The sequence below is a fragment of the Ranitomeya variabilis genome, chromosome 3, assembly GCF_051348905.1.
Source record: "Ranitomeya variabilis isolate aRanVar5 chromosome 3, aRanVar5.hap1, whole genome shotgun sequence".
Classification (NCBI taxonomy): domain Eukaryota; kingdom Metazoa; phylum Chordata; class Amphibia; order Anura; family Dendrobatidae; genus Ranitomeya; species Ranitomeya variabilis.
Genome location: NC_135234.1, coordinates 617414677 through 617428409, shown reverse-complemented (window position 1 = coordinate 617428409; position 13733 = coordinate 617414677). Strand labels below are relative to the sequence as shown.

The 13733-nt window shown below is 48.2% G+C and overlaps 1 protein-coding gene across 2 annotated transcripts in view; it reads left to right on the top strand.

Moving 5' to 3' along the window:
- The window catches only part of LCP1 (lymphocyte cytosolic protein 1), an 83198-nt gene that overhangs the window by 49780 nt on the left and 19685 nt on the right, over positions 1 to 13733 (top strand). For both annotated transcript variants that reach the window (XM_077297375.1, XM_077297376.1), the window contains exons 11-12: positions 16 to 94; positions 11562 to 11676. In XM_077297375.1, the coding sequence (XP_077153490.1) occupies positions 16 to 94; positions 11562 to 11676 (194 nt within the window). The remainder of the gene's footprint in view (positions 1 to 15; positions 95 to 11561; positions 11677 to 13733) is intronic.

The following is a 13733-nucleotide window of genomic DNA, read 5'->3' as shown; positions in this document are numbered from 1 at the left end:
GTATTATTCATGCAGGTGAAACAAGAGAAGAGAGAACGTTCAGGAACTGGATGAACTCACTGGGAGTTAATCCGCGAGTTAATCATTTGTACAGGTAAGATCTGTAGAGGACATAATGGTAGCGCTCAGAACAGGCAACATCTGGGTGAAGGTACAGATGGAAACATTTTAAAAAGGTTTTTTGGGGAGTTTATTAAAAAAATGCACAATGTATGCTGTGTCTAAAAATTATCACACAGCCATAGATCAGAAGTAGTGGAGCGCCCCCACACCGCCGCAGGGCCGAGGGGTACCCGGAGCCGGGCCTCTAGGTCTCAGTCCAGGGGTTGTCACGGTGGCTAGACCCGGTCCGTGGCCCTGTCCGTCAGTGGGGGACGTCCGGTGAAGTAAGTGGTGTAGTAACGGTAGCGATGTAGCGGTGCAGTTGTGGGGTGCAGGTCGCGGTAAATAACGAGGACACCAGGTTGCAGTCTCTTTACCTCTTTACTGAAGCTCTCTGGGTCCTCAGTCCGGAATACGGCTCACCAGGCTGCGCAAGTCCGGCCGGTCCAATGGCACTTCCAGAGCTCTCCTTGCAGGTGGAAATCGGTGCCTTCCTTCTAGCGCTATGTGTTGCAGTCCTTCCCTGCTGTGCTTACGGAAAGTACCCCACAACTGTTGTGTCTGTTTCTCGTGTTCCCTCACAACAACTTAATTCGCAATGATCTTCCTCGTCCCTCCAGATACTATGGTAGGAACGCACCCGTATGACGGGGAGGCTCGGAGATCTTCCGGGACTCTATCTGCGCCCCTCTCCTGTTGGTACCCCCCTTTGCCTTCCTGGGTGATGCGTGAGACAGTCCGCCTCAAGCTAACTGCCCTGCCGTAGGTCTGAGGTATGGCTTGAAACTCTTTACCTCCTCGGCGTTCCGGCCACCGGTAGTGCGCCTCAGTAAGGTGCTGCCTCTTTCAGCACAACCCTCACTGGTATCTCCTTTCGCTTGACTTCGTTTCTCACTCAGCACAATCTATCTCGCTTCTAGTCCTTTCTTGAGTCCCGCCGCTTCCAGGAGCCTGCGCGGACTCGTTACGTTCTTTCAATGCCAAGCCTCTGCCAGGATCCCACCCCTGGCAGAGACCCTACAGTCTCTCCCTTCACAACACCCCCTGCCACAGGGTGTTGCTCCGTTCAATCCCGTCAGCGTTCTCTCTAACTTCCTGCCTGACCCCCAGTTTACCCACTATGGTGGGGAGTGGCCTAATGAATAGCACCCTTAGCTCCCCCCGGAGGCCCAGCTGTGAAATGTATTGGTGACTGTGATACCTGCTCAGAGAACTCCTTCAGTGCCATCGAACGCACCATGGCCCCCCTTAGTGGCTGAGCCATGATACTGCAACGACCAGGACTCTGGGGCGCTGCACTCCCCCCTGGTTAAACACAGTACTCCGGGACTGGGAAGAAAAACAACAATACAGGTTAGCAAAAAGACATACAATTTTGTTGAGTGCAAATAACAGTAAGTATACTTAAGTAAGCTTCCCTTTATGGGAGGTGAGGACACTTTTAACGTTACAAACATAATCAACATTATAAATTACAGAGCATAAATAACTTCTGTTACCCAACCGGGTATTCTACTTAGTGCAATTTTTGGAACAATAACTTAACATTGCCTTTAAGAAACTCACACTCTTAGTCTATCAAAGGCCTTCCTATAATCACATTATAAGGCATTTCAACTTTACATTCTCCTTCTTGTGAACCTGCAGGACCGCCTGTCCCTACGGCACCAGACCTACTGCCTCTCCTTTCTTTTACAGGACCGCCCTGTTCAGCCAGGGCCTACTGCCTTTCGCTACTATACACAGTATAGACATAACATTCCTTTCATTTAAAGAACTCTGAGCCCGCTCTACTCGGCTCCTTTAAGGACTCACTCTCTAACCCCTACGGGTTCACTCTCTGTCCTTAGTAACAAAGTAACTTTTCAATGAGGACGCGGGGTTTACCTTCTATCCTCACCTTCATTATTACTTCTTTTACTTTCAACTATGCAGGCTTCTACATCTACCCCTACGGGCTCTCTGCATCTTTCCTTTCTACAAAACATTATTCAGATTTCACATTTCAACAACTTCAACACATATAACTCGGCATGTAAAACAGTTACATTTTCTTTTTCAAGGCATCATTATCACATTACTGTTCGGTAACAGTATCTCTTTCAAATTTACTTCGTCACATCCCCTTTAAGAGGGGACCAAGTCTTTCTGAGGTAGCTCGTCTTCTCAGCCTACCAGTCTTATGCAAAGTTCCAGCCCGGGATCTTCACAAAGTGTCTTTAACTAGGACTAGTAGGAAAGGTTTCTTCGCAAAGTGTCTTTAACTAAAACCAGTAGAGAAGGAATCTTCGCAAAGTGTCTTTTGGCTAAAACCAGTAGGGAGCACCTTTAAGAAGGTGCAACTATTTACAAAGGAAAGTTCGAATCATGCACAGTCCATGATTTCTGCAGTTTTTTTTTTTTTTTTTTAAACTTGTGCAAAACTTTGAGAACAACAATAGTGGCCCCGGGTCAACAAGGGGTCACCTTTAACCCTAGACGGGTTTAGTAGCAAACAGGAACAGTTAAAGGAATGAACAGTTAACTATTTACATTTTCCATCCAATGATAGTACTTTCAAAACTTTCCACGAGGCGCCACCCGGCAGGTGGATCCCTGCAGTTCAGGGTTCAGATCCACTCCTACTGCCAGGTACACCCCATGTGTTCGGGTCTGTTGTATGACCAGATCGTGCGCAGCGATGAAGGTCTGGGTTCCCACTGCTCTCTGCGCTGGCTCCTCAAGAGTCTCAACCACCCGAAGAGGCACCCCCTTGGCCACTGCTGTGGTGGCGGTGATCAACCTGCGGGCTCCAGGTTCCGCAGCCAGGCAGGTGGAGGCGACCGGAGTGGCTTCAGATCGATCACACGGTGACACCTTGGCTACAGGGGCTGGCCTCTCCTGCTTGTACACATTCAGAGCAAACCACCCCTTCTCTCCAAAGTGCCGGGTGTAGGTAACGCTGTCCCCCGGGTAGAGGTCCCGATCCGGGTGACCTTCTCTGAGGTGCGACTCCACATCCCGGCGATTGACAAAGACCTCCGCATACAGCCCCGGTTCCTTGATAAAGCCCCAGCCTCCTCGGAGCTTGAAGATGGTGACGATGCCCTGCCTGCGCGGGGCCTGGTGAGTGGTGGGGTCCTTACGGGCCCGGTCCTTGACCGCCAAATCTTTTTGATGGTAGGCCTCCCGTTTAGCCTGATGTGCTTTCTCTTCCTCCCGCCACCGCTGTTCTAGCTGGATCTGATATTCTTCCCAGCTTAGGGCCTGTACCATTTCTCCCTTCTGGGTCTCCACCCCGGGGAACCCCATGAGATTGGATCCAGGGTTCACCCAGCGGCACACCGTGCGCTCCGCACTGACCTCGCACGGTAAGGGAGTAGGGGTGATAGGGGCTCGCATACGGTGTTCCATGCCCGTGGCTTCCTCCCATGGTAACAGGCGCTGAAGTCTATGGGTCCCCGGGAGAGGTGGTGCTGCTACGGGTCCCACTAACACACCCTCTGCTGGTGGGGCAGGATCGGCGGACTCACCCACTGGTACGATTCCACTTTCCGCAACAGGTCCCGCTGGTTCTTCCGATGTCCGGGAATCTGCTGCCGGTACCACCTGATGCGGGGCCTGGACTCTCACATGCAGTTGGAGGAGCTGGTTATATAAATCCTCCATCTCGGCTCTCAGGAATTTGGTGTTATCCACGGAGGACAGGCTGCTGGGCTCATCCGGGTAGTCAGGGGAGACTGTCATGATCTCAATGGCAAGAGAACATAGCATAAGCATATATAGGAACTAGCTCTTGGAAGATGGGAACTGAGCTGACCATGAACTAAACCTAACGCACAACTAGCAGTGGCCGGGTAGCATGCCTACGTTGATTCTAGATGCCCAGCACCAGCCGGAGGACTAAATAAAGCTAGCAGAGGAAAATATTAGTCCTAGCTCACCTCTAGAGAAATACCCCGAAAGGAGACAGAGGCCCCCCACATGTATTGGCGGTGAGTTGAGATGAAATAACAAACGTAGTATGAAAATAGGTTTAGCAAATTTGAGGTCCACTTACTACATAGCAGAAGACAGAAAGGACACTTTCATGGTCAGCTGAAAACCCTATCAAAAACACCATCCAGAAATTACTTTAAAACTCTGGCATTAACTCATAACACCAGAGTGGCAATTCCTGTTCACAAGAGCTTTCCAGACACAGTAACGAAACTACAGCTGTGAACTGGAACAAAAATGCAAAAACAAACATGGACAAGAGTCCAACTTATCTAGTAGTTGTCTAGGAGCAGGAACAAGCACAGAGAGGCTTCTGATAACATTGTTGACCGGCAAGCAACTAACAGAGCAGCAAGGTTATATAGCGACTCCCACATCTTGATGGGAACAGGTGAACAGAGAAGATGAAGACACAGTTCAATTCCACCAGTAGCCACCGGGGGAGCCCAGAATCCAAATTCACAACAGTACCCCCCCCTCAAGGAGGGGGCACCGAACCCTCACCAGAACCACCAGGGCGATCAGGATGGGCCCTATGAAAGGCACGAACCAGATCAGAGGCATGAACATCAGATGCATTCACCCAAGAATTATCCTCCTGGCCGTATCCCTTCCACTTGACCAGATACTGGAGTCTCCGTCTGGAAACACGAGAGTCCAAGATTTTCTCCACAACGTACTCCAACTCACCCTCAACCAACACCGGAGCAGGAGGCTCAACGGAAGGCACAACCGGTACCTCATACCTGCGCAATAATGACCGATGAAAAACGTTATGAATAGAAAAGGATGCAGGGAGGTCCAAACGGAAGGAAACAGGGTTAAGAATCTCCAATATCTTATACGGGCCGATGAACCGAGGCTTAAACTTAGGAGAAGAGACCCTCATAGGGACAAAACGAGAAGACAACCACACCAAATCCCCAACACAAAGCCGAGGACCAACACGACGGTGGCGGTTGGCAAAAAGCTGAGTCTTCTCCTGGGACAACCTCAAATTGTCCACCACCTGCCCCCAGATCTGATGCAATCTCTCCACCACAGCATCCACTCCAGGACAATCCGAAGACTCCACCTGACCAGAGGAAAATCGAGGATGAAACCCCGAATTACAGAAAAACGGGGACACCAAAGTGGCAGAGCTGGCCCGATTATTGAGAGCGAACTCCGCCAATGGCAAAAAAGCAACCCAATCATCCTGGTCAGCAGACACAAAACACCTCAGATATGTCTCCAGGGTCTGATTAATCCGCTCGGTCTGGCCATTAGTCTGAGGATGGAAAGCGGACGAAAAAGACAAATCTATGCCCATCCTAGCACAGAATGCCCGCCAAAATCTAGACACGAATTGGGTCCCTCTGTCAGAAACGATATTCTCAGGAATACCATGCAAACGAACAACATTTTGAAAAAACAGAGGAACCAACTCGGAAGAAGAAGGCAACTTGGGCAGAGGAACCAAATGGACCATCTTAGAAAAACGGTCACACACCACCCAGATGACAGACATCTTCTGAGAAACAGGCAGATCTGAAATAAAATCCATCGAGATGTGCGTCCAAGGCCTCTTAGGAATAGGCAAGGGCAACAATAATCCACTAGCCCGAGAACAACAAGGCTTGGCCCGAGCACAAACGTCACAAGACTGCACAAAGCCTCGCACATCTCGTGACAGGGAAGGCCACCAGAAGGACCTTGCCACCAAATCCCTGGTACCAAAAATGCCAGGATGACCTGCCAACGCAGAAGAATGAACCTCAGAGATGACTCTACTGGTCCAATCATCAGGAACAAACAGTTTATCAGGTGGGCAACGATCAGGTCTATCCGCCTGAAACTCCTGCAAGGCCCGCCGCAGGTCTGGAGAAACGGCTGACAATACCACTCCATCCTTAAGGATACCTGTGGGCTCAGAGTTACCAGGCGAGTCAGGCTCAAAACTCCTAGAAAGGGCATCCGCCTTAAGATTCTTAGAACCCGGTAGGTATGACACCACAAAATTAAACCGAGAGAAAAATAATGACCAGCGCGCCTGTCTAGGATTCAGGCGCCTGGCGGTCTCAAGATAAATCAAATTTTTGTGGTCAGTCAATACCACCACCTGATGTCTGGCCCCCTCAAGCCAATGGCGCCACTCCTCAAAAGCCCACTTCATGGCCAAAAGCTCCCGATTCCCAACATCATAATTCCGCTCAGCGGGCGAAAATTTACGGGAAAAGAAGGCACAAGGCCTCATCACGGAGCAGTCAGAACTTTTCTGCGACAACACTGCCCCAGCTCCGATCTCAGAAGCGTCGACCTCAACCTGAAAAGGTAGAGCAACATCAGGCTGACGCAACACAGGGGCAGAGGAAAAACGGCGCTTAAGCTCCCGAAAGGCCTCCACAGCATCAGGGGACCAATCAGCAACATCAGCACCCTTCTTAGTCAAATCGGTCAATGGTTTAGCAATATCCGAAAAACCAGCAATAAATCGACGATAAAAGTTAGCAAAGCCCAAAAATTTCTGAAGACTCTTAAGAGAAGAGGGCTGCGTCCAATCACAAATGGCTTGAACCTTGACAGGATCCATTTCAATGGAAGAGGGGGAAAAAATATATCCCAAAAAGGAAATCCTCTGTACCCCAAAAACACACTTAGAACCCTTCACACACAAAGAATTAGACCGCAAAACCTGAAAAACCCTCCTGACTTGCTGGACATGAGAGTCCCAGTCATCCGAAAAAATCAGAATATCATCCAGATACACAATCATAAATTTATCCAAATAATCGCGAAAAATATCATGCATAAAGGACTGGAAAACTGACGGAGCATTTGAAAGACCAAAAGGCATCACTAAATACTCAAAGTGGCCCTCGGGCGTATTAAATGCGGTTTTCCACTCATCCCCCTGCCTGATTCGCACCAAATTATACGCCCCACGAAGGTCAATCTTAGAGAACCACTTGGCCCCCTTTATGCGAGCAAACAAATCAGTCAGCAATGGCAATGGGTATTGATATTTAACAGTGATCTTATTCAAAAGCCGATAATCGATACATGGTCTCAAAGAGCCGTCTTTTTTTGACACAAAGAAAAAACCGGCTCCTAAGGGAGATGACGATGGACGAATATGTCCCTTTTCCAAGGACTCCTTTATATATTCTCGCATAGCAGCATGTTCAGGCACAGACAAATTAAATAAACGACCCTTTGGGTATTTACTACCCGGAATTAAATCTATGGCACAATCGCACTCTCGGTGCGGAGGTAACGAACCAAGCTTGGATTCTTCAAAGACGTCATAATAGTCAGACAGGAACTCAGGAATTTCAGAGGGAATAGATGATGAAATGGAAACCACAGGTACATCCCCATGAGTCCCCTTACATCCCCAGCTCAACACAGACATAGCTCTCCAGTCGAGGACTGGGTTGTGAGATTGCAGCCAAGGCAATCCTAGCACCAAATCATCATGTAGATTATACAACACCAGAAAGCGAATAATCTCCTGGTGATCCGGATTAATACGCATAGTTACTTGTGTCCAGTATTGTGGTTTATTATTAGCCAATGGGGTGGAGTCAATCCCCTTCAGAGGAATAGAAGTCTCCAAAGGCTCTAAATCATACCCACAGCGTTTGGCAAAGGACCAATCCATAAGACTCAAAGCGGCGCCAGAGTCGACATAGGCGTCCGTGGTAATAGATGACAAAGAGCAAATCAGGGTCACAGATAGAATAAACTTAGACGGTAAGGTGCAAATGGAAACAGATTTACCAAGCTTTTTAGTGCGCTTAGAGCATGCTGATATAACATGAGTAGAATCACCACAATAGAAACACAACCCATTTTTCCGTCTAAAATTCTGCCGCTCGCTTCGGGACAGAATTCTATCACACTGCATACTCTCTGGCGACTTCTCAGTGGCCACCGCCAGATGGTGCACTGGTTTGCGCTCCCGCAAACGCCTATCGATCTGAATAGCCATTGTCATGGACTCATTCAGACCCGCAGGCACAGGGAACCCCACCATAACATCCTTAATGGCATCAGAGAGACCCTCTCTGAAAGTCGCCGCCAGGGCGCACTCATTCCACTGAGTAAGCACAGACCATTTACGGAATCTTTGGCAGTAAATTTCCGCTTCATCTTGCCCCTGAGATAGGGACATCAAAGTTTTTTCTGCCTGAAGCTCCAAATGAGGTTCGTCATAAAGCAACCCCAAGGCCAGAAAAAACGCATCCACATTGAGCAACGCAGGATCCCCTGGTGTCAATGAAAAAGCCCAGTCTTGAGGGTCGCCCCGGAGCAAGGAAATCACAATCCTGACCTGCTGTGCAGGGTCTCCGGCAGAGCGAAATTTCAAGGACAAAAATAATTTGCAATTATTTCGAAAATTCTGAAACCCAGATCTATTCCCCGAGAAAAATTCCGGCAAAGGAATTCTCGGCTCAGATACAGGTGCATGACAAACAAAATCTTGCAAATTTTGTACCTTCGTGGCGAGATTATTCAAACCTGCAGTTACACTCTGAAGATCCATTACAAACAGGTGGACACAGAGCCATTCAAGGGTTAAGAGGAGGTAAGAAGCAGCTAGACAGCAATTAAGGGCTAGGCAGCAAAACTCTGAGGGGGGGGGAAAAAAAAAAAAAAAAAAATTTCCCTTCAACACTTCTTTTTCTCCTGCTTCAGCCCAAACAATTAACACTTTGAAGGCCGGTCAAACTGTCATGATCTCAATGGCAAGAGAACATAGCATAAGCATATATAGGAACTAGCTCTTGGAAGATGGGAACTGAGCTGACCATGAACTAAACCTAACGCACAACTAGCAGTGGCCGGGTAGCATGCCTACGTTGATTCTAGATGCCCAGCACCAGCCGGAGGACTAAATAAAGCTAGCAGAGGAAAATATTAGTCCTAGCTCACCTCTAGAGAAATACCCCGAAAGGAGACAGAGGCCCCCCACATGTATTGGCGGTGAGTTGAGATGAAATAACAAACGTAGTATGAAAATAGGTTTAGCAAATTTGAGGTCCACTTACTACATAGCAGAAGACAGAAAGGACACTTTCATGGTCAGCTGAAAACCCTATCAAAAACACCATCCAGAAATTACTTTAAAACTCTGGCATTAACTCATAACACCAGAGTGGCAATTCCTGTTCACAAGAGCTTTCCAGACACAGTAACGAAACTACAGCTGTGAACTGGAACAAAAATGCAAAAACAAACATGGACAAGAGTCCAACTTATCTAGTAGTTGTCTAGGAGCAGGAACAAGCACAGAGAGGCTTCTGATAACATTGTTGACCGGCAAGCAACTAACAGAGCAGCAAGGTTATATAGCGACTCCCACATCTTGATGGGAACAGGTGAACAGAGAAGATGAAGACACAGTTCAATTCCACCAGTAGCCACCGGGGGAGCCCAGAATCCAAATTCACAACAGGAGACTTCCACTTCAACCCCGCTGTCGGGTTCGGAGCTGCTGGCCATAGCGTCCTCCACGTGGGTCGCTTCCTGGTCTTTTTCCCGCTCTCTCCTGCGTGAGCAGTTTCGTTTTCTCTGCCTCCGCCCCCCATTAAGGATTAGGAGGCGGATCTCTGCTGCTGACGGACACGTCCTCACTGCACAGAAATACTTAGACTGGGCGGCCATTGTTGTTCGCGCTCTGCAGCTCGTCTACGCCCACTCCACGCCCCTCTTCTCTTCCTGCGCTCTTCTCAGCGCTGCAATGGCGGCGGATTTTGGCGCGAACTCTCAACGGCAAGCAGTAGCACACAGTTCTCTCAATAAAGTACAGTCCAAGCACAACAAATCACAGTCTCTAGGCACACATGACCTGATTCTTCAGGCTTAAGTAGATCCTGTTCGTGACGCCAAGTTGGAGCGCCCCCACACCGCCGCAGGGCCGAGGGGTACCCGGAGCCGGGCCTCTAGGTCTCAGTCCAGGGGTTGTCACGGTGGCTAGACCCGGTCCGTGGCCCTGTCCGTCAGTGGGGGACGTCCGGTGAAGTAAGTGGTGTAGTAACGGTAGCGATGTAGCGGTGCAGTTGTGGGGTGCAGGTCGCGGTAAATAACGAGGACACCAGGTTGCAGTCTCTTTACCTCTTTACTGAAGCTCTCTGGGTCCTCAGTCCGGAATACGGCTCACCAGGCTGCGCAAGTCCGGCCGGTCCAATGGCACTTCCAGAGCTCTCCTTGCAGGTGGAAATCGGTGCCTTCCTTCTAGCGCTATGTGTTGCAGTCCTTCCCTGCTGTGCTTACGGAAAGTACCCCACAACTGTTGTGTCTGTTTCTCGTGTTCCCTCACAACAACTTAATTCGCAATGATCTTCCTCGTCCCTCCAGATACTATGGTAGGAACGCACCCGTATGACGGGGAGGCTCGGAGATCTTCCGGGACTCTATCTGCGCCCCTCTCCTGTTGGTACCCCCCTTTGCCTTCCTGGGTGATGCGTGAGACAGTCCGCCTCAAGCTAACTGCCCTGCCGTAGGTCTGAGGTATGGCTTGAAACTCTTTACCTCCTCGGCGTTCCGGCCACCGGTAGTGCGCCTCAGTAAGGTGCTGCCTCTTTCAGCACAACCCTCACTGGTATCTCCTTTCGCTTGACTTCGTTTCTCACTCAGCACAATCTATCTCGCTTCTAGTCCTTTCTTGAGTCCCGCCGCTTCCAGGAGCCTGCGCGGACTCGTTACGTTCTTTCAATGCCAAGCCTCTGCCAGGATCCCACCCCTGGCAGAGACCCTACAGTCTCTCCCTTCACAACACCCCCTGCCACAGGGTGTTGCTCCGTTCAATCCCGTCAGCGTTCTCTCTAACTTCCTGCCTGACCCCCAGTTTACCCACTATGGTGGGGAGTGGCCTAATGAATAGCACCCTTAGCTCCCCCCGGAGGCCCAGCTGTGAAATGTATTGGTGACTGTGATACCTGCTCAGAGAACTCCTTCAGTGCCATCGAACGCACCATGGCCCCCCTTAGTGGCTGAGCCATGATACTGCAACGACCAGGACTCTGGGGCGCTGCAGTAGTATAGCAGTATATCGCCCTTATCTTATATGCCAGAGCTTGGGTTGGGTGAAAAAACAGACATGAGGAACTACAGTTCCCATAATTCCTCTGCCCTCTCACACATTGCCTCTTTCCTCTGCTATTGCAACCTTGTCATAGACATGCATGCTCGGCTCAGCCTCATGGGCAGAACTGAGGCAGCTCTGGCATTAGCTGACCATGTAATTATTACCCAGTTCTGCCCAAACTGGTGTTTTTTCTAGCATTAATCTGATATGAATAGGGGGCATTACAATGGTATTCCAACAGGCTATACATTAGTCATGGACTAGTTTTACTGCACAAAAAAACCTTTGCATATTATTTTTTAATGACTTAAAGAATCCCTAAATTACTAAGTAATTACTGAGATGTTGGCAATTTGATCTTTGTTGTTAGTTCACCAATTAAATTGATTATTAATTGTCATTTCCCCAGTGACCTCTCAGATGCCCTGGTCATATTCCAGTTGTATGAGAAGATAAAGGTACCTGTGGATTGGAATAGAGTAAATAAGCCACCCTACCCTAAGCTGGGAGAAAAAATGAAGAAGGTATCTTCCTTTATGTAATATACATGCCTGTTTTACTGCTTGTATTCTTGGATGAATAAGGTTTTCTTGAAATAGAGTACAAAGCATTAAAGGGGTTGTCCGGTCCAAATCAATAAGTCTGAAGTCACTCTGTGGCTGCAGACTTATTAATTCCCCCAGAGCATGCACTGTGCGCTGCGGGGATTCGACGATTTCTGAGCTGGGAGCGGAGGATATGTATGCGCTATACATACTCCAGGCCAAGGCCCGTCTAGTGGGCGCGGCCTCGTTCCATACGCTTGTACTGAGCAAGGCTATGCCCCATCTAGTGGGTGCGACTGACTAGAGGGCGTGGCCTCACTCCATAGAAGTGTATGGAGCAAGGCCACGCCCACTAGATGGGTCCTGGCAGGAGTATGTATAACGCATACATATCCTCCGCTCCCAGCTCAGAAATCGGCAAATCCCCGCTGCGCACAGTGAGACTGCAGACTTATCAATTTCGACCAGACAACCCATTTAAAGAGTAAGCAAACCTTACTTTTTTTAAATAATTTTGTCCAGAAATAAAGATTATGAAACTTTGCAGTTTACTTTATTACTTTCCCGGTCTATTTCCCTGCCTTTTGCTGTTTTGACATAGCATGTACATATTTGGAGTACTGATACAGTTTGGGGCGAAGCCTCTCAGTGGGCCCCTAAGCAGATAACCTTGATTACAACTGGGTGACGCACCCTAATAGTGGATGTAGGAAAACCTCAGCAGATGACCGAGCTGTTGCTGAAAATAATATCTATATCAGTGTTCCCCAACTCTGGTCCTCAAGAGCCACCAACAGGTCAGGTTTTCAGGATTTCCTTAGTATTGCACAGGTGATAATTGCATCACCAGGACAGGCAAGCATTCAATAACCTGTGCAATACTAAGGAAATCCTCAAAACATGACCTGTTGGTGGCTCTTGAGGACCGAAGTTGGAGAACACTGATCTACTGTATATAAAGACCAATATTGATATTACCGCCATATGGTCAGTGGTAGATACCTGTCCTACGGTACATATAAGTGATTGCAGTACAGTTACAGATAGTGACTTACTGCTGATGTTCTTTCTGATGGAATTGTTCACTTTTCCCATCTTTTCCATCTGGCCCAGACTGGCATGACAATTTCTTCAAGCCAGGCCTCGGCTGCAGAGATTACAACAAAAACATAATTCACATCTCATATTTTTAGCACTGTCCCCAATAGGACTATTCCCAGCCTGCACAAACTCCTCATCCTGCTGATACCCCAATACTGAGCCGCTGCTTCCATATGTGTCTGTATTACTGCACCTGCTATGTTTTTCTGTGTGCCCTCTAAATTCTAAAGAAACCCTCTAAAATATTAATATTGTCCCAAGTCTCCCCCCTGTACAGCTCCCCTATACACAGTATGATGCTCTTATACACAATATAATGCCCTTTCACTGTATAGTACCACCCACCCAGTATACTGACCCCATAGTATCCCAAAACTGTTTAATAGTTCCAACACTGTATGATGGCCCTCTCAATGTAATCTCAACACTGTATGAAGGCCCTCTAGATAGCCTCCATATAGTATAATGCACCAGATAGTCCTCAATATAGTATAATGCAGTCCCTATAGGCTTCCATACAGTATAATGCACTCCTCATAGGCTTCTACAGTATAATTTACTCTCCATAGGCATACTCTATATAGTATAATGCTTTCCCCATAGGCTGACTCTATATAGTATAATGCATTCCCCATAGGCATATTCTATATAGTATTATGCACTCCCTATAGGCAGACTCTATATAGTATAATGCTTTCCCCATAGGCAAACTCTATATAATATAATGCACCCCCATAGGCAGACTCTTCATTGTATAATGCACCCCCCATAGGCAGACTCTATATAGTATAATGCACTCCCCATAGGCAGACCCTATATAGTATAATACGCTCCTCATAGTCAGAGTCTATAGTATAATACAGCCCCCATAAGCCTCTATAATTTAATGCACTCCCCATTGGCAGATGACATTATATTGTAGAATGCACCCCCCA